Source organism: Oncorhynchus tshawytscha, unplaced genomic scaffold (genome assembly GCF_018296145.1).
Source record: "Oncorhynchus tshawytscha isolate Ot180627B unplaced genomic scaffold, Otsh_v2.0 Un_scaffold_4_pilon_pilon, whole genome shotgun sequence".
NCBI lineage: Eukaryota > Metazoa > Chordata > Actinopteri > Salmoniformes > Salmonidae > Oncorhynchus > Oncorhynchus tshawytscha.
The window spans coordinates 926,424-948,965 of NW_024609834.1; the positions used below are offsets into that span (position 1 = coordinate 926,424).

At 43.4% G+C, this 22,542-nt stretch overlaps 1 protein-coding gene across 1 annotated transcript; it reads left to right on the top strand.

Annotated features, from left to right (window-relative positions):
• Positions 1–18,067: 18,067 nt before the first annotated feature.
• Positions 18,068–20,494, top strand: LOC121846195 (extensin-like). Its single transcript, XM_042319600.1, has 2 exons — positions 18,068–19,574; positions 20,052–20,494. The coding sequence occupies exons 1-2, from the start codon at positions 18,068–18,070 to the stop codon at positions 20,492–20,494; spliced, it is 1,950 nt and encodes a 649-aa protein (XP_042175534.1).
• Positions 20,495–22,542: the final 2,048 nt, after the last annotated feature.

Sequence of the window (22,542 nt, forward strand, 5' to 3'; positions counted from 1 at the left end):
CTCCCTAGTATTGAATTAAGAATGATCATTATCTAAATGGATTTTTTAGCATTGTGTAAATTGATTTTGGTTTGTCTTAAACGGTTGTCTTATGGGCCAATGGGGTTCCTTTGGAAACAAGCTCTAAATATGTGGCTTCTTTCTTGTAAAAAGCTGTGGCTAGAAACTGAATTTTGCACAATGGAAGAAATCCTGTATGTCCTAATATTACAGCTGCTGACACGCGGTGCAGGAAAATCAAATCCATTACATCCCCAGGCTATCCAGACTGTATTTTCCCTTATCAATTACCAAGCAAATCAAATAAAAACACCTTTGGGTCAATACACATTCGATTACAATTCTCCGTCACCTCAAAGGATGGGCAGTTTGATCCCATTTTCAGGAGACACTAACCGAAATAACATTTTGCTGGTGTATGATCAAATGACAGTAAAAGATCACATTAGGTGTAGCCTGACTGCAACTGTCTGCTGTATTTATTCTTTATTCTCCATGTTTCATTGCACGTAGTGTGTAATTTCATGTCAGGTGCTGTGCTATCAGTGACCCTGTTCATGTGTGGGGCGTGATCTGTCGCCTCTCCTGCACCAGAGCTGCTGCCACAGACAGTAGGCCAGCTGGAGCCTGGCGACTCACCACCCACAGCCATGCCTCAGCAGGAGAGAAGACTGGGGGCAGTGGCCCCCTCCCCTCCACCCTGGTCCCCTCCCCAATGGATGTGCTCTATGGTGACTCAGTTAGTGTGCACTGCACGCTCTCCCAATCATTTTACCTCGTTGTAGAGTACGATTCCTCGTCTAGTGTAAGATTCCTTCTGTTTCAGATGTATTTCAGAGTGGATTTTTTTACTTTGACGGGCGTGAAGAAGACGAGCTCAGGGACTCTGGACTGATTTCTAAAGCGCAGCCCTCTTGTTACTGTAATAAAACAAATTTCAGGGAAAGTAAGGTGCTGGGGGATGGAGGGAGGGGAGTCAGGGGTGGAGGTATACAGGGATGTGGTGGAGGGTAAACGCACGTTATGGTCGTTAACCCACCTTTTGCGTAAAAATGAATTGAAAGTATAGGGAACGTTACTTTACTCACCGAGAACTGCGATCAGAATATATATATACATTTTTACCATAACATCACTGGAGGTATATCAAAGTAGCAGTGGGGTGGGATTCTGGGGTTGAAATGGAGGCTGCTGTTGCAGAGGGGGTAGGGATGGGATGGGGGGGGTTATGAAGGTTACAGGTAGATGCAGGGTGATAGATTGGGGTATTGGGGATATTCAAAGTGTGGGGGGAGTGGTTGGAGATGATGGTAAGTGTGTAGAAGGGTTGGGGTAGTCATAAGAGGCAATGTAGTCAGTCATAAGAGGGATATGAGAGATATGTGAGTAGTAATATTATGATGTGTGGATGCCCAGGAATGAGTGTGTTGGTTAGAAACAGTGGCTAGGGGGTTAGGGCCATGGTGTCCATGTCAGTAAGTGAATATGTGGTCCTATGAGAGGCTTGGTGACTCTCTCTGGGCACACAGCCACACTGACTGACTCTCAACTCATCCATCGGGTGTCAGATCTGCCTCGTTCCTTCCCCACTCCTCTGTATTACATTAGGACTGAGCTTCAACTCTGTCTACATGTTATCCACCAAACTGACCGTATAACAGACTTCTACCATGCATCCACACCGCCACCTCACCTCCTTCTCCATAGATACCGTTCACACTTTTTCTCCTTCCCTTCTGCTCCAGCGAAACCATGGAAATGTATTCTAAGACACCAAAAGCTGTGTGAACAATCTAGAGTCACAAACCAACAGGGATGGATATGCTTTGATACATGACACACTTTCTATTCTATTATTCATATTCTATTATCCTTTGAAAGCTGACATTAAACAGGTTTGTTTTTAGTGGAGCATAGAACGATTAGTGCATTTGGAGGGAATGTTTGCTCTCCCTTCCTCTGATCAGCTGTGTTCTTTCCTGTCTCATTTCATCTCGGCTGTTGTGGATTTCTGCTTTCTCTATATATATCTGAGTCGTGTGGTGATGAGGAGTCTGGGTGCTCTTTCTCAGTGTGGGTGACCAGCTCCCTGCCCTGACAGGCTGATGAAAGGACAGTTCAGATGCTGGGGCTCCTCCCCTGGGCTCCATGGGGACACACATACAAACCGGCCACTCGGGCATTAACTACTGGGACTGCACTTCAAATGTCTCTCTTTAAATGGCATCCATTCTCTCTCTCACTCACGCACACACATGTACACTCTCTCAGACATACACACGCGCACACATGCACATACATGCACACTCTCTCAGACACACATCCACACAACACATAAAAATACATTTAGACCTGTTTTTGTGTGTGTTTTCTGTACCCTGTGGCGCTTCAAAAGAGCTGCTCTTTCAGAAGCAGATTGCACCTCTTCAAGGTTAGAGCTGAGACTGAATTTTGCCCGATGTGCTCCTAGCAGATGCATCCCTGCTTGCACATATCTGTTTAGCCTTGAGGGGGCCAGAGGCATCAATATGATACATCATTTCTCCACAAACAATCAGACATCAAAGAGTGACTCCTAGCATGAATTGGTTTGGTTCATTTCTACATTTATGTATACTGCTTTGTTCCAAATAACTACACCAAACCCACTGAATTAATTTAACCAAGCTGTTTGTTAAACATGTTTGCTCATATTATATACTACTCCTTTTCTCCACCAGTTTAACATAATGCATCAATAAGTACAGGTGCCCTATTCTGCCACTTCAATTGGTTAAACAGGAACAATGAACAGGTATACTCGTTAACCTGCAATTGTTATGCAAATATGATTTCTAGAAAATATATCTGCTAGTTTTGTGTTTACCGTGGATCATATACAGTGGGCAACTAAGAGGCCAATTACGACCAACACATAGCGAAAGGAGCTGTCCACATCGGTGGTGCTGAACCAGAGATGATAGTGCTGTGTGTGTGTTATGGATGGTTTATCTATCGGAAGTAGCATAAAGCAATAATAAATTATGTGTCGAACGGAAATGGTTACATATAGCCTACTTATCGGAAAGCAAAGTAGAAGACGTTTTTACAAATAATGAACTGCAAATCCGTTTGATAGCGACGCACTACAGCTGCTCAATCCTAATCCCAGGAATCGTGAATAAATATATAATGTAGTCTACGGTTCGAAAGGTCATGGTTTATGGGAACTATAGAAACGGTACCTAGCCTACAAGAAATCTATTTCAATCGGGGGCTCTTTACCAATGTTTTTAACTAGCAAATGTAGCCCAAGTAGCTGACTGTGTCGGTGGAGGAAAAAGCCGTGTGAGTGCTTGGTTTTTGCTTGCAACAGCCGACCTGTTGCACAGTCCGGCATCCTCTCTCCTTTCACCCGACCCCAACATAAACTCTCTCTCACACACACACACACACACACACACACACACACACACACACACACACACACACACACACACACACACACACACACACACACACACACACACACACACACACACACACACACACACAATAAATACAATAAATACAAGTATCTTACCTTCAGAGTACTTAGACACAGCGTGTATTTCTTTCTTCAATCGTCCCTGGTTGCTGATGCCTCACGCATCACTGGTTTGCTAAGAAGGACTATCATGTTCAGATGGTATAAACTGCACATCATGAATTAGCGCCAACCTATAGCACTTCCTTCTCCCTCTCTGTCTACCTGCTCTACCTCTGTCCCTCTGTTTACTTGTCGCTTACTCTCTTGCTATCTGTTGAGGAAGAAAGATGACGGCCCGTCTCGATGCCATGTGTAGAGAGAGAAGTCTAGCGTTGTTACAGTCCTGCGGCTTTAAAGAGCAGCTCGCCCGACAGGTGGCCTGTCAATATTCTGAACACCGGTGACGTCACCATCGAGGAGACTGAATTTGAAAGTCCCTGAAGATTTTTTTTTTTAAAGGGCACACCACAACTCCAGCCAATCTTCCACGGAGCCATTCAACATATACATTTGAATATGCAAGATACTATATACCTGTTCATATTAGAGCGATAGGTATCACAGCTGTTGCCTGTTGGGACTAGATCTGGTTAAACCTCTTCCACATTTTTTTGCATGCATTGAAAACCCCATTTGAAACACCTCCAATTAACCCCTTAATGCATTAAGACTGCATCTATATTCTTAATGCCTTGATAATCATAGGGAAATTAGCAACTGTATCAATAATTATGACAAATCATGTAGTTTCTTTTTAATGTGATAAAAGTCACTATATGTATTATTCACAAGGCATTTTATTGTTCAAATAAGACACACTATTCTGTTCATGTTGACCACTGTCTCACGGTATTCCTGTCCTGTTAAACAAGTAGCTGTATAGTAGCGTACCAGCATGCTTGCCTGACTACATCTGGCTGATCTGCTCCTGCTTTGTCCCACTGTGTGTGGACTACAGTATACAGAACATCGCCTCCATTCTCCGCTGGAGACCAGCACCTCAGCCTTTCAAAGAAACAGCTTGTATTTAAACACAGTGTCTCCACCCTCAGGAAGAACGCATGGAGGCAAATTGTTCTCTGTATTCATCTCAAATTGGGCTTTTTACATGCATATTTCCTCTCTTTTATCCAAGACAGCAGCAAAGAGCCTGTAACTGGCATTTAGCAGTTTCATAATGTTTCACAAAGCAAGAGATCATGTAATCTTTTCAGATGTCAATGTGCTGCTTTAAACAGTATTATCTACTCAAAATATGTAGAGTTATAGTTTTTTTCTGATTGAATGAACACCTGAATTTTGTATTTTGTCCAAAGAAATGTGCTTTGATTTGTATGCAAGTGTCTTGGTGGCTATAAATGAGACATATGGAAATATATCTTATGAAGAGCGCACAAAATATAGTTTGTCGAGCGTTATACTAATGACTTCAATATAATATACTAGCTTTTTTATTGTGTGGCGCTAAATGTTCGGGTCTGACATACTGTAGTCGTTGAAAACACATTTGCATATCACAGATCTAGATATTCTTTCATGTATGAAACATTATTACTGAAACATTCTGGTTATTATGATATTAGTGTAGTATTTCTACAATGCCAGTCGATACCATCATTTTCTCTGTAAGCGTGTGATTCTTGAACTGCATTGTTGGTTAAGGGCTTGTAAGTAAGCGTTTCATGATAAAGTCTGCATCTGTTGTATTCGTCGCATGTGACAAATACAATTTGATTGGATTCTATTCTAATCCCGGTGTATAAAGAGCGCTTAATGAGACAATTAATAAAAAGCCTGGACCAGAGGGAATGGCTCACATTGTATATATACACCATGGTTCATCATGCATGGTTCCAATCAGCCATTCAGAGTTCTCAGGAGATGATAAGGGCTTTGCTACCTGCCATGAAAACAGAGCTGAGGTTCAAAGGTCACTAGAACAGATGTCTGTACTCGGTATCAGTGCTACAACACACACACCTGTCTGCGATGGGCTGGGTTTGTTTAGGCAGGGTATGGGTAATTCACTGTGCTGCGTGAGAGCGAGCATCTGCTCATGTATTCTCTCTCTCTCTCTCTCGATTTCTATCTCTCCAGCCAACAGGAAAGCAGGATCACCCACCAGGTGCCTCTCTTCCAGGTAACTGCCCTCATCAGCTAATGACCTTTTCTTTGGTAGGGTGTAAAACCTCAAACAAGGCTAATGCTCTCCAGCCTGGCAATGCATGCTGCCGAACCATGACCTTCATTTGGGTCCTAACTAATTTCTTGTGGACAGACGAGACATATCTGACCAAATTAAGCAAGATTTTTGTTCTGGGTTAACTGAGATTAAGACCTAACTGAGATTCAGATTGATTTGATCTCCTTGGGTATAACGGCAGCATGATGTTGTGTGGCAAATGAAAGGAAAACCACTGGTAGTCCAATTTTGGTATTTTTTTGTTGTTGAGTAGACTACTCCCTCCAAATGCCCCCATTGTGAATATGAGACCCCGACTCCCCACTGTTTCTCCTGTTGAGTTCAGGTGTCAGTCTGTTCTCACTTCAGCCCACCCACAGTGCTGCTTGACCTCTTAGTGCTCTGCTCTTCATTTAGAAAATGGAGGGAATAATTGATTGGCCAATCTCTATTCCATTTCTCCTCCTTCGCTCGGTACCTTGCTCTCCCTGAAACTCTCATTAGTGTTCTCATACTGTTCACCCCACACTCCAACAGCACCAGCTCTCGAAAAGAAAGTGTGGAAAAAGAAAAAGATGTAACGTAATTCCATTTATGTAGTAGAGTGCAGTGCAAAAAAAATATCAGTATCAGACTTCACTATAGTGGATGATATGACTGTAGGTGATACGAACATTCATTTAGCCTTCAGCGTGACTGGAGTAGGCGATATACACCTTGAATGTTTCAGAGTAAAACCCTTTTCAATACTATGCCTATTCATAGTTCTTAGTAATATCAAAGAATACTGACAGAGTACATAGCTCACCACATGAGAGAAGACTAGTTTAATAGCAAACAACCGTGCACCACCAAGAGCGTAGTCATCCAATCTGTTAGGACGCCCACGTAACACCCACACAAACACATGGTCGGTCTCTCTCTCTCTCGTTCTCTCGCTCAATCTCTCCCTCTTTCTCTCCCCTCCTCTCTCTTCCTCTTGAACATACACATAAAAGTAGCCAATTAAACACCAATCAATCAAACCAATCAAAAGTCCAAGACGTTTCACAAATATTTATAGGTGTCTTGATGGCTTCTGAACTTCCTTTAAGCAAATATACACAATTACTCCATCACACCTGAATAAATCTTTTACTGGATGCAAGACAAACCATACACACACGTCACGTGAGTTGTTAAGCTATCTCCTTTCCTTCCTGTTTCTCTCTCCCTCTCCCTCTGTCCTTTGTTTGGCACATATCTATTTCCATGGCAACCAGCATTAGAGTAAAAAGCAACCAATATTTTCCTGAGCTGTTTTTCAGTGAGTGAACAGGATGAAGCAACACAGGCAGGGCGGGAGCAGTAGGACTAGTCCCTGACTGGGTGGGGAAACAGACAGAGACGGCTACTTTTACACATCACACGTTACTCAGGTGTCACTTTAAAAATTATTTTTTTGATATAGAGCCAAATAAGGGTTATTTGGCTCTTAAAAATACCGGAACCCTTTTAGGTGCTATATAGATCTCGTTTTTAAAGGTTCTATAATGAACCATGCTCATACATTTCTAAATGGAACCTTAATTTATTTTTAATTTAACTAGGCAAGTCAGTTAACAACAAATTCTTATTTACAATGACGGCCTACCAGGGAACAGTGTGTTGACTGCCTTGTTCAAAACGACAGATTTTTACCTTGTCAGCTCGGCGATTCAATCCAGCAACCTTTCAGGTACTGGTCCAATGCTCTAACCACTATATATAGATATAGCACAACAAATCCTCACAACCCTTTTCTGGTACTATATTTTACCTTTTTTTCTGTACATAACCTTTATGGAGAATCTCAATAGCCTTTTGAAAACCATACAGGGTTATTTATTCTGGTTAGCCATATTATAGTATTTTCTCTTAAATTAAAATTCCATTGTTGTTATTATAGTGTTAGTTGATTCATCTGGTGAGCTAGCTCTGGAATAGATCATTTACATGGAACTGCTCTGAGTTCCCAGGGAGAGGTTTGAGAACCACTGATTTTGACAACAGTTCCCATGACACAAGGACTTCCGTGAGTCTTTCACGAGACACAATTTCTGGCTGTAGTCATGTTCAACATTTAATGGTATAAGACAACACATTTGGTAAACTGGAATGACACTGACGTTTGTACAAAAAAAGCTGTGCGCAAACCACACCTCAAAATATTCTCATGAGCTGCCGCCCCTACATTTTAATTATCACAGAAAGAGGAAAGAACCCTTTTCTGAACTGCAAAGAACCATTGACGCGCTCAAAGGGTTCTTTGAGTCATTATGGTTCAACAGCGGCATAGGACAATGGTGACCTTGGCCACCTCACTTCCTGCGGGTATCTCAGTGGGAGTTGAGATATGCAAGAAACACATATTATACACTTGTGTGTAACAGGACAAATATAAACACCCACCAATTGGATATTTTTTTATATATATATATATATTAAAAAAATAATAATAATTTAAAAAAAAATATATATATATATATTTTTTTTGTATCTTTATTTTGTGTGATTTTCACAGCCGAACAACTACAGTATCTTCTCTCTGTGCTTTAGAGTTATATGACGTGGCGTTACCAAGGGGAGATAATTGTTCAATAAATCTGAATAAACCAGTACCATTTACTCAGACACATTTTGTCTAGAACATTCTATGTAATTCTATGCAAGCTAAAACAATTTTTATTCACTCATGTACTACACAATTTGATGAGGATGTAGTGAGTCATTCAGTTAACTTCTAAATTAGGCTTTCTTCAAAATGTCAGGCATGGCTTTTAATATAACAAAGCATGTATTTTTTTTATTATCTGGTCCCCCCCAAAAAAAGTATATATATAAAAAAGTATATAGATCTGAATGAATGAAATATTCTTATGTCTTTACATAGTTGAATGTGCTGACAACAAAATCACACAAAAATGATCAATGGAAATCAAATTTATCAACCCATGGAGGTCTGGATTTGGAGTCACACTCAAAATTAAAGTGGAAAACCACACTACAGGCTGATCCAACTTTGATCTAGATCTAAATGAATGAAATATTCTTATATCATTACATAGTTGAATGTGGTGACAACAAAATCACACAAAGGGATCTCCTCCCAGAAATGATAAAGCATCCGTCAACTCCTGAACAGTCTTGGTGCAACATGGCGTTCTGGATGGAGTCACAGACATGATGTGGAAAACCACAGACAGCTGATCCAACTTTGATTCAGGTAAAATCAAATCAAATCAAATGTATTTATATAGCCAGTAGTGTGTGTGGCCTACATCAGCTGATATCTCAAAGTGCTGTCTACAGAAACCCAGCCTGGACTAAAAACCCCAAACAGCAAGCAATGCAGGTGGTAGAAGACATGATGTCCCAGAAAGGCCAAAACCTAGGTAAAATCAAACAAATCAAAGGAATTTATATAGCCCTTCGTACATGGCTGTATCTCAAAGTGCTGTGCAGAAACCCAGATTAAAACAGAACAGCCAAGATGTTCAAATTTTCAGGTGTAAATGACCAGCATGGTCCAAAACTAATAAGGCAAACAGAAGAAACTAGAGAGGAACCAGGCCAGGTGGACTGGGGACAGCAAGGAGTCATCAAGTCAGGTAGTAACAGAGGCATGGTCCAAGGGTTCAGGTCCTTTTCATAAAAGACCAGCATGGAATTAGAGAGCAGAACAGTTTAAATTCACACAGGACACCGATTGTGTGATTGACTTGTAGTTACATTGTGTTGTTTAAGTGTTCAAAGTGTGTTGTTTATATTCTTCAAAGTAGCCAGGTCCTTGATGACAGCTTTGCACACTCTTGCATTCTCGTCAATTGACAGCTTGATTGACTTGTAGTTACAGCTTCAAGCCACCCTTTGCCTTGATGAGGCATTAGTCACCAGCTTCATGAGGAATGCATTTCAATTAAAATGTGTGCCAAGGTTAATTTGTGGAATTTCTTTCCTTCTTAATGCATTTGAGCCAAACAGTTGTGTTGTGACAAGGTAGGGCTGGTATACAGATAGCCCTATTTGGTAAAAGACCAAGTCCATATTATGACAAGTATAGCTAAAATAAGCAAAGAGAAAGGACAGTCCATCATTACTTTAAGAATGGATGGTCATTCGATCTAGAACATTTCAAGAACTTTGAAAGTTTTTTCAAGTGCGGTCACAGAAACCCTTAAGCGTAATGATGAAACTGGCTCTCATGAGGACCGCCACAGGAAAGGGTGACCCAGAGTTACCTCTGCTGCAGAGGATAAGTTCATTACAGTTACCAGCCTCAGAAATTGCAGCCCAAATAACTGCTTCACAGAGTTCAAGTAACAGACACATCTCAACATCAACTGTTCAGAGGAGACTGCATAATCAGGTCTTCATGAATTGCTGCAAGGAAACCACTACTAAAGGACACCAATAAGATGAAGAGACTTGGGCCAAGAAAAACAAGCAATGGATATTATTTAAGATTTTTGGTTCCAACCTCTGAGTCTTTGTGAGAACGGATGATCTCTGCATGTGTGGTTCCCACCGTGAAGCATGGAGGAGGAGATGTAATGGTGTGGGGGTGCTTTGCTGGTGACACTGTTGGGGATTTATTTTGAATTCAAGGCATACTTAACCAGCATGGCTACCACAGCATTCTGCAGCGATATGCCATCCCATCTGTTTTGCGCTTTGTGGAACTATCATTTGTTTTTTAACAGGACAATGACCCCAACACACCTCCAGGCTGTGTAAGGGCTATTTGACCAAGAAGGAGAGTGATGGAGTGCTGCATCAGATGACCTGGCCTCCACAATCACTTTTTTTATTACTACATGATTACATATGTGTTATTGCATGGTTTTCATGTCTTCACTTTTATTCTACAATGTAGAAAATAGTAAAAAATTAAGAAAAACCCTTGAATGAGTAGGGATGTCCAAACTTTTGAATGGTACTCTATACATTAATTATTAATAGTAAACTTTTCAGTCACGTCCATCACAGATCCCTGACCGTACCTGAATTTAATTTCCTTTCATAATTTGCCTTTTCTAAAATGGCTTGGCCCACCACCACCATGTCTAGACAACGCTAGAGGAACAAATGCAGTCCCCCTCCTGAGCATCTGCATCCTCCATCCTCCCTCCAACCTCCCGCATGGTCGCCTGCAGAACAAAGGAGCTTTTTACAGAAGAGAGGCAGGTGAGAGTCACCAAATGGAGCTCAAGTAGGCCCCCTTGCCTTCCTCCGTTGACGGCACAAGTACTGCTCTCTCTCTCTCCTTCTCACTGTGTCACTCACAGGTCTAGTCAATCTTCATAATACATCTCAGGCTTCTGCTAAAAGCCTGAGCGAGCAAGACTAGTATAATTGCATTTCTAGAAATACACTAATAATGTCATGTACTCAGGAAAACGCTGGGCCAAATGTGTGTGTCCTCAGAACAACCCTGGACAGGCACAGATATAGCCATACCACGTACAGGATGTGAGTTTTACCCTGATGAAAAGATGAAGACCTTTTGTCCCCATAGCCCCTATTAGAGAGAATCCACGGTACATACTGCAATGTTCACAAAGAAACTCTAATGTTCTTTCCCTCATTTTTAAAGTCTGTTTTAATGTTAGCCTGTACTATAACATGCTGCTAGCAAAGAAAATTACAAGTTGTAGAGTGGCCATGCATGGAACAGGGATAATTGGTGTTAGACCCATTATGCTGCACTCAAGGCCACGTGTGCAGTCCTTCCCACTGCTTTAAGCCTTTTTCGCTCTTTTTTGTGTTTGTTTTTTTATACACACATCCATCGATGCTAGAGCGCACTGAATCACAGAGCAAGATCAAACAGGGGGCTGAGAAGACCGTTTCTTTTGTTTGTGTTTTCTTTTTCTTATAAAGAAAATCTAAAATCAATATGTTATTCCTTAAAAAATGTCATATTAAATATAATAGAATACAATACAGTACAATAACAGAATGCTATAATGGATACCAAAAGAGTTTAAAATGCCATTCTTGTTCATATTTGACGAACAGACACATGTGAGGGTTGAAAGAACATGGGCTTATAATAGTTGGGTACATCCAATGTAAAAAAGGAATGAATGAAAATTGTAGGACAAATCAATTGTATGAGAAAGCTGTAAAACTGCGTACTGTATAAAGGAGTCTTTTCATTGTGGACTTTGTATTAAGGCCTTTCACAAGACTTCTTACCATTGAAACCTATCCTGAAACAAATACCCAATGCTGTGACGTACTGTATGTCCTTAGCACATTGCAAGGTCATTAAATGGAATGAAAAGGGCGTGGGCAGTATACCGTATATACCGAATTCCGGGGTATTTTGAAATACCCATGGTATTCGGGGGCTGGACATCTTCATAGGTTTTGAAAACTATCAGAAATAAACAGCACAATGCAGAAGTGTCAATTAACACACTGTATCACTTAGCAATGACTATGGAGGAAAAAGTGGCACTATCGGAACATTCAGACAGAAATTGCATTTGCCCAACTCTCTACACACTCAGTTTACAAAACACTAGAAACGCCTTCGATATATTGTGTTGCACCCCTTTTGCCTTCAGAACAGTCTCAAATCATCAGGGCATGGACTCTACAAGGCGTTGAAAGTGTTCCTCAGGGATGCTGGCCCATGTTGACTCCAATGCTTCTCACAGTTGTGTCAAGTTGGCTGGATGTCTTTTGGGCGGTGGACCATTCTTGATACACACAGGAAACTGTTGAACGTGAAAAACCCAGCAGTGTTGCAGTTCTTGACACACTCAAACCAGTGGGCCTGGCACCTACTACCATACCCTGTTCAAAGGCACTTAAATCTTTTGTCTTGCCCATTCACCCTCTGAACAACAGTCTCAAGGTTTAAGGTTTCAAGGTTTAAAAATCCTTCTTTAACCTGTCTCCACCTCTTCATCTACACTGATTTGAGGTGAATTTAACAAGTGACATCAGTAAGGGATCATAGCTTTCGCCTGGATTTACCTGGTCAGTCAGTTATGATGTCCTGCAAAGAGCAGGTGTTCCTAATGTTTTGTAAACTCAGTGTAAAAACTATAAGTTAATTTATTTGGCAAATCTTAGATAGTTAACTCCAGCTCAGGGCTACAGCTATGCATTTGGTTTGCTAACATGCTAACTAAGTGGCTAGCTTGCAAGATCAAGCTTCTTTATTATAGCAGAGTTAATCAATCCCCTCCACTTTCCCAAACCGACCCTGAAAAGACTGTGCCATTTTAAGATAAAGTAGTTTTATAATTTTATGAGCTGGGTTGTCTGCCTTTGCAATTACTTTATGTTCGCTTGTTAGCATTGGTATTTTTTTTACATTTGGAAAGAAATAGTGCCCCTTGTGTGCACTGCCCGTAATACCGTTTACCGGTATGGTCAAGGAACGGTATGAAGGTATGAACATCTGAAAACTGCACAACCCTAGTATGAGATACTGTCCTGTATTGACCTGAATCCTTCTTGAAAGCCCTCCATAGAGAAACATACAGTATGTTCTACAGTGAAGGATTATTCACAGAACTGTTGCTAACAGACGCTGATCCTTCGGTAGGAAGGGGGTGGGGGAAATTGGGGAACTAAGATACACGTTTAGGAGGAAGGACTGTTACATTACTCTTTAGGACAGGATGGCCATCTGGAAGAAAAAAACACAATTTAGAGCGAGTGGGCTCAAGAGATGCCAAGACAGTGTTAGTGGAGCTGGTGCGGCCTCATCTTAGGGTTGAATTTGTGTTCGATGAGCTGGTCGATAATTGATTGGAATATTCTGTGTTAGTTTGTGAATTTGCCTTTATTGTGTTATGTGTGTGAGGTGAACTGATAGTGTACAATTCTAATTCTCTTTCTCTTACTTCTCTCTCTGAGAGGTGTGATTCTACAGCGGCTCCTTGTGTGTGAGGGTGTGTGTGTGTGCGTGTGAGGCTGTGTGTGTGTGAGGCTGTGTGTGTGTGAGGGTGTGTGTGTGTGAGGGTGTCCGTCCGCATGTGGAATGCTTTCCATTTGATTTCACCTGACTGCCAGACCTGTAATATGAAACAGAAAACCCTACAGGAGTCCCTATTTCAGTCTAATCACTTCAGCCCTCTCTCTCATTTGGGAAAAGTTAGAATTGCAGGTACTTCATGCAAGAGCAAATGACATGAAAGTGGATTTTTTAAATTACGATCTCTTAGTGACCTTATAAAAGTTTCTCCTCATTGTCGGGGGTATTTCCTAAGTCCATATGTAGTTTGAAGGTTCACAGTTTTTATTAAATTGCAAAATCTGGTTCCCGATGGCTCAGGTTATTGAGGCATGGTGCTTGCATGCATGTCTATACAGTATGTGGCTTAACTGTAAACTGCTTTAAATAACATTTGTGCAATGAAACAGTAATCTCATATGTTTAAAAAAAACTCAAACCTGTTGCATTTACCATATGCATTTGGCACACTGAGGCCTTTTGCATACAGGCTGTGTATTTTGGTCATGTTTGACCTTGTGATGTGAACAGGATGAACAGTAGACACATCTTTATTATTATGGTTTTCTTGAGCAAATATAGTAGATTTGATCAACGGTGTTGACCTCCCATATTACATTACACACTAAGACATGTACCATCCCCATGAACGCTTCCGGTGAGCGGCCATCATATCATGCCACATAAACTAAAAGATAATGTAACATCATAACTGCCAACTCATATGCATTGGCTGTGAAACACACGTATTTTACCCTATTCTCACGCTCACACGGCACACCTCTTATATCTCATGCATTGAAAAGTACTGCTTTTATTTTCCTCATTAGTCCATTATATAGTCAGTGCGTTGACTTTTCAACTGACCTCCAAATCGTTTTGAAGTCGGAGCATCTGCGACTGCAATTTAACATCACGGGCAGAATCTCTATCATTGTTCTGTCTTGCCACAGCACTGTGAACCACGGCACCTTGAAGCATATGATTGGTCTAGCTATGTAAGGGATCAGGGGGATTGGATGCAGTTTTTAAAGGAACGCCCCTCAAGATTAGAGTGACGCTGAATTGAGAGAGAACGTTCTCTGCTGAGTTTATGAAACTGTAAAAAGAGCAGCATGGTAACATTGTTTTATGTACAGTGTTGACAACAAAATGTGGTTGCTGCTACTCCTGTCCCTGTTGCAGAATGCAGCCTTTTGACAGCATGTACTAAAATCGATTTAATCCACACTTGCATTAGTCCCCTCGTTTGGTGATTGGAATTAAGGTTGTGACAACAAAAGGGCAGCAGAGAGCTACAGTATGTTTTTAGCAGGGAAGTTTGGTAGGGTGAACTGTAACCATGAATATCATTTTGTCAAACAGTTGTGATTCCATATGGGTACGTTTGATTATATAGGGGAAACAATGAATCAAAAAATGATTTGGTTAGGTTATAGGAGCAAATGTATGTAATCTTGTCTTTAGGATATTTTATTATCTATTTACTTTATTTAGTCTGATCAGTAGAATAATTATTATTCTTAACAATGGGCTAAAATGTAGAGTAATTACTGTGCTTGTGTTTTACAATTTTTCCAGTGTATTCACATATTTTAAATCTTAATATTTCTACTTTAGCCTTTGGAAATTATATGAGGCTATGCATTATTGCAGCCATGCATAGATCATTTTCAATAAGTCATACAAATAAGTATTGGATATTAAATGCTCCATGAATCAAATATAATTTTGTACATTTTAGTATTTTGTAGGCAGATATGGTAGGGGTTCGAAGAAATATGGTATCAAATCTCTTCAGTAGCCAAGGGTGATATGACTACACAAAGGAATAAAATGAACTGATCCTATACTTAATGCAACTCATGCACTATACGTTTTGCTTAGCTTAGATAGTTGTATTTTGATAAATTGTATCTGTCCCTACAGTGAGAAGCCCATGTGCTTTGCTCCACACCATCATGGCTGCTTTTCACATCAGACAGATGTGTGTGTGGCTGCCCTGACCTTGGTTGCCATGGTGACAAGGCACAGAGTTATTCACTGCCTGCCTGGAAACTGAGTTCCTGCTAATTGCTGTTGTCATGGCAACGAAGCAGCTGATGTAATAGTGGGAAAGGACAAGAATCTTAACCCTTTTTAAATGCAGCCCTAAAATACCATGCACTTCTCCAAGAGCCGGGGTACAGGAGGATGTGCTGTAGTTAAATTAGTATTTGAATGAATGTAAAAATATATATATATGAATAACAAAAATACATTTAGGCCTCCGATGAAATATGGCCCAAAGAAATGATGGATGGACGAATTTCTTATTGTGTTCTTCACACACAGTCTCAGTAATTACAAGTGGTCTTATTCTGGTTTTGTCTTAAATATGGCAATTTGTTATGGCCTCGTGGTAAACTGCAGTGTGTTGATTTTTACCAAGTCCATATGATTTAACCCTGCTGTGCCTCTACTTATGCAATCACTTGTTACCATAGAGGTTGCCTAACTGCAAAGTCAGTGGTTGATTTAACAACAGATTTAGCAACAGGTCATGTCATCAACAACAAAGAGCCTTGAACAACTGCAACAATAATCCAACATCAAAACCATTAATAGCAACGTTTCAACCACTTAATGTAGTTGCCTGACAAACATGGCATGCTGGTATTCAACCCCCCCCCCCATTTGGCATTATATACAGCTCCTGTTGGTGTTGAATTCATGTACACTACTCAATCTTGAACATGGACCACCAATTATTTAGAATTTGTTCATGTTGTGTATGTACAGTTTGTGAGATTTTACTTTCTTACTCCCTCCTCTTTGCTCCTTGTGGAGCAGAAGTCTGCAACAAACCCACGCCACAAGGGTCCATGACCTGCCCCGGGGTCATCTCCTTTGTGGTGTCCAACAAAGGACTGTCTTGACTTTGACGTCTGATTACATCCTCAGTACATGACCTAGCCACCTAAGACTGACTTGGCATGACCCAAAGCCATGACAATACACATCTCTGACTGTAGCATGATCCTTTTCTTAAGATAACAACACTTCCAGACATAAGGGCAGTGTTTCTCTATGTGAACCACACTAATCAGAAATCCCTATCTCACCAGTCACTTCCAACAGGAAGAAAAGGTGGTTTAATGAGAGATGGCATTTTATTGAGTGTTTCTTACCAGAGGGCAGGGTCCCTTCTGTCCCGTAGAGAAGGAGGTATGTCATTTTCACTTTCTCTGGGTCCTACAGAGTGACAGTGTGACGGGGGAGCACCCATTGAGAGGAATAAGGTTGTCGTTAATGACGAACACCTCCAGTCCTTCTACATTTAACCCTTGTATGTGACCAGCAACTCTTAACTTGTTATTTTCAATTTGTTACTAATTTGCAGGGCCTGGGTTAACTACTTGGATCGGATACCTCCAAGGAAAATCAGGTTGTTAGTGATTGTGTCACACACATAGCACATAGCTTCTGACTAAAGATCCTATGGCACTTGCCATGAGAGGGGTTATCGATCCGGTTTCCTAGTTTCCTAATCTGGCCCTTCATACAGTATTATCATACCAACCTAATCATCCCAGCTTCTAATTTGCCCATTCAACCCCTTAACACTCTCTTGCAAGTCTTCAGCTGGCTGTTGTTAGAAATGAGAATGCATTCTTGTTCACAATCTATGTTTATAGATACATGTATGACAAAAGAGAAATAAAAGATTGAATCACTTATTCTACCAACTGTGTATCAACTACATAGACCCCTGTAGTTATTGATGTTTTTTTCTCTAGAGCGTTATAATATTTAAATCTTCTATATTGACACACCATACTTCCGGTTTTGATTATGTTGTTCTCTCTTCACAGAGAAATAATTTGACATCAGCAGGGAGTGCATACAGTGCATTTATTTACAAACTAGGAGATAACACCCTCCCTGCGCGTTTGGCTCTGGCATATTCATCATCAATGATTCTGTTCCCTTTCCTCTGATGTCGCTGTCACATAGACACTGATTTTTAAAATGACATTTTAAAAAAGAAGCATGAAAAACATAGTTAGAGAAAGCAGAACATCGGGGGAAATACTTAAATACTTAAAATATAAGGACTAATTGGCGGAGGGAAAATAAACAGCAATAGAACCATCCCCTTGAACCCTCTCACACCCTATTGTCAAGACTAGAACATGAAGGCTTAGGAGGAGTTTGCCCCCAACTATTGATCTCACCACATGTAATTCATTTTTTCATAGCAGCTATATATCTCAGTACAGATGTTGTCTTTGAAAGCGTGATCGCCACCTGAGGAGAGGCCTGTTACAACACTAAGACGCATGGACTGCTGACAGCTGATATTAAATTGAGTGCTGTCGCCTGGTGATGCAGGTTGTGAATGTATTGGGTGAGGAGTGGAAGGCCTCCCACAGGTTCTGACAGCACCACACACTGCTTCTCACAGTACCCCCACAGCCCACCACACCGCTCCTCACAGTCCCCCCACAGCCCACCATACCGCTTCTCACAGTCCCCCACAGCCCACCACACCACTCCTCATAGTCCCCCACAGCACACCACACCGCTCCTCACAGTCCCCCACAGCCCACCACACCGCTCCTCACAGTCCCCCCACAGCCCTCACAGTGGTCCCACAGCCCACCACACTGCTCCTCACAGTCCCCCACAGCCCACCACACCACTCCTCTCAGTCCCCCCACAGCCCACCACACCACTCCTCACAGTCCCCCACAGCCCACCACACCACTCCTCACAGTCCCCCACAGCCCACCCACCACTGCTCCTCACAGTCCCCCACAGCCCACCACACTGCTCCTCCAGTCCCCCACAGTCCCCCAGTCCCCCAGCCCACCACACTGCTCCTCACAGTCCCCCACAGCCCACCACACTGCTCCTCACAGTCCCCCACAGCCCACCACACTGCTCCTCACAGTCCCCCACAGCCCACCACACTGCTCCTCACAGTCCCCCACAGCCCACCACACTGCTCCTCACAGTCCCCCACAGCCCACCACACTGCTCCTCACAGTCCCCCACAGCCCACCACACTGCTCCTCACAGTCCCCCACAGCCCACCACACCGCTCCTCACAGTCCCCCACAGCCCACCACACCCCTCCTCACAGTCGTCCCACAGGCCACCACACCGCTCCTCACAGTCCCCCCCAGCCCACCACACCGCTCCTCACAGTCCCCTCACAGCCCTCACAGTCGTCCCACAGCCCACCACACCGCTCATCACAGCCCCCACAGCCCACCACACCGCTCCTCACAGCCCCCACAGCCTACCACACCACTCCTCACAGTCCCCCACAGCCCTCACAGTGGTCCCACAGCCCACCACACCGCTCCTCATAGTCCCCCACAGCCCACCACACCACTCCTCACAGTCCCCCACAGCCCACCACACTGCTCCTCACAGTCCCCCACAGCCCACCACACTGCTCCTCACAGTCCCCCACAGCCCACCACACTGCTCCTCACAGTCCCCCACAGCCCACCACACCACTCCTCACAGTCCCCCACAGCCCACCACACCACTCCTCACAGTCCCCCACAGCCCACCACACCGCTCTTCCCAGTCCCCCACAGCCCTCACAGTGGTCCCACAGCCCACCACACCGCTCCTCACAGTCCCCCACAGCCCACCACACTGCTCCTCACAGTCCCCCACAGCCCACCACACTGCTCCTCACAGTCCCCCACAGCCCACCACACCACTCCTCACAGTCCCCCCACAGCCCACCACACCGCTCTTCCCAGTCCCCCACAGCCCTCACAGTGGTCCCACAGCCCACCACACCGCTCCTCACAGTCCCCCACAGCCCACCACACTGCTCCTCACAGTCCCCCCACAGTCCACCACACCGCTCCTCACAGTCCCCTGTCACGAACCGGCTCAAAGCCCGTAATAAAAGGAGACAACGTGGAGATAAGGAGTAACAAAATATATATTTATTAACTAAAGCAACTAAGGAAAATATACAAAGGTGTGTGTAATCAGTAATCAGTAGTGTAAGTGAGTGTTTTGCATGCAAGAATGTGATAATGCAGGGTGTTGAAAGCTGCCAAAGCAAACAAACAAAAGACCACCAAGAACCACAACACAATCTACAAAGGTGTCTGCATGGAGAGAGTCTCTTCCATGAATGTGGAAGAGGTCTATTTATCCTGGGAGACACCTGGCCCAGGTGTTTCCCATGAAGCTGACGACCCCCCCAACTCCGCCCACCGGCATCCTAATAAGGAAACAAGAACAAAGAGAGAATAAGGCAGACAGAGTGGGAGGGTCGTCACACCCCCCACAGACCACCACACTGCTCCTCACATTCGTCCCACAACCCACCACACCGCTCCTGACAGTCATCCCACAGCCCACCACACCGCTCCTCACAGTCGTCCCACAGCCCACCACACCGCTCCTCACAGTCGTCCCACAACCGACCACACCGCTCCTGACAGTCATCCCACAGCCCACCACACCGCTCCTCACAGTCGTCCCACAGCCCACCACACCGCTCCTCACAGTCGTCCCACAGCCCACCACACCGCTCCTCACAGTCCCCCACAGCCCACCACACCGCTCCTCACAGTCCCCCACAGCCCACCACACCCCTCCTCACAGTCGTCCCACAGGCCACCACACCACTCCTCACAGTCCCCCACAGCCCACCACACCGCTCCTCACAGTCCCCCACAGCCCACCACACCGCTCTTCCCAGTCCCCCACAGCCCACCACACCGCTCCTCACAGTCGTCCCACAGCCCACCACACCGCTCCTCACAGTCCCCACAGCCCCCTATAAAGCTCCTTTCAGCCCCACATACTGTTCCAGTGCTCCTATGAGCCCCCATACCTCTCCCCCTAGCCCTCAGAGCTCCCGCTGCTCGCAGCCAGTCACTGCCTCATCACATGCTCAGTGTGTCTTCATCTCTGCTCTGCTCCAGGGACGCATCCGACCAGACCACAGCAGAGCTGGCTGTTTCTGGATGGTGTGTGTGTCTATGTCTGTGTGTGTGCGTCCGTCCGTGGGAGCATGCGTACAGGGAAGAGGGGCAGGAGGGAGTTCTTATCATTGACTGGATTATAAGTGTTCCAATTAGCATTCACAGTCCAAACAACATATCAACAACAGCATCCTAATGGCCCAGTACAATGCAGACACACACACACAACTCCAGTGTAGATTTGGCCTTGTGTTTAGGGATATTGTCCTGTTGAAAGCAGTGGGCTGGTGGGAGGAGCTATAGGAGGATGGGCTCATTGTAATGCCTGGAATGGAGTTAATGGAACAGTATCAAACACATCAAACATATGGATACCACATGTTTGACTCCGTTCCATCATTCCATTCCAGCCATTACAAATGAGCCTGTTCTCCTAAAGTTACTCCCACCAGCCTCCTCTGGTTGAAAGTTGAATTCATCTCCCAGTGTCTGGTGGAAAGCAGACTGGACCAGGTTTTCTTCTAGGATTTTGCCTGTGCTGTTCTTTTTGATCCTGAAATACTCCCCAGTCCTTAACTATTACAAGCATACCTATAACATGATGCAGTTTTAAGTTCCTCAGCGTACACATCAGACAAATTGAAATGGTCAACCCACACAGAGCGTGGTGAAGAAGGTGCAACAGTGCCTCTTCAACTTCAGGAGGCTGAAGACATTTGGCTTGTCACCTAAAACCCTGACAAACTTTTACAGATGCACAATTGAGAGCATTCTGTCAGACTGTATCACAGGCTGGTACGGCAACTGCACCACCCTCAACCGCAAAGCTCTACAGAGGGTGGTGCGGTCTGCACAACGCATCACCGGGGGCAAACTACCTGCCCCCCAGGACACCTACAGCACCCGATGTCACAGGAAGGCCAAAAAGATCATCAAGGGCAACAACCACCTGAGCCATGGCCTGTTCACACCGCTACCATCCAGAAGGTGAGGTCAGTACAGGTGCATCAAATCTGGGACCGAAAGACTGAAAAACAGCTTCTATCTTAAGGCCATCAGACTGCTAAACAGCAATCCCCAACTTGGAGAGACTGCTGCCTAGACTGAGACCCAATGACTCACCACTTTAATAAATTTATCACTAGTCACTTTAAACAATGCCACTTTAAATAATGCCACTTTAATAATGTTTACATATCTTACATTACCGATATTATATGTATATACTGTATTTTATCACATCTATTGCACCTTGCCTATGCCGCTCGGCCATCGCTCATTCATATATTTATATGTACATATTCTCATTCACCCTTTTAGATATGTGTTTATTAGGTAGTTGTTGGGAAATTGTTGCATTACTTGTTAGATATTACTGCACTGTCGGAACTAGAAGCACAAGCATTTCGCTACACTCGCATTAACCTCTGCTAACCATGTGAATGTGACCAATAACATTTTATTTGATTAGAGTGAACACAATGAATGGGTTAAAGTATTTAAAGCCATATAAAGAGTGGTACTCTGTAATGTGTTGTATTTGATTTACCCCACTCTGTATTCAAGACAAATAGTTAATTGCTTTGCCACATTTTTTTGCAGTATTACTTATTACTAGTGCTAGGTTGCAAACAGGATGCATGTTTTGGAATATTTTGGAATATAATGTACTTGTCCTCTTGCTCAGTTGTGCACCGGGGCCTCCCACTCCTCTTTCTATTCTGGTTACAGTTTGCGCTGTTCTGTGAACGAAGTAGTACACCGCATTGTACGAGATCTTCCGTTTCTTGTCAATTTCTCGCATGGAATAGCCTTCATTTCTCAGAACAAGAATAGACTGACGAGTTTCAGAAGAAAGGTCTTTGTTCCTGGCTACTTTGAGCCTGTAATCGAACCCTCAAATGTT

What these genes read in the sequence shown, in the direction of transcription:
- LOC121846195 (XM_042319600.1), top strand. Translation starts at nt 18,068, where the DNA reads ATGTATTGGGTGAGGAGTGGAAGGCCTCCCACAGGTTCTGACAGCACC. An exon ending in ACCGCTCCTCACAGTCCCCT is followed by an intron (nt 19,575 to 20,051) that starts GTCACGAACCGG and finishes CGCTCCTGACAG; the next exon opens with TCATCCCACAGCCCACCACA.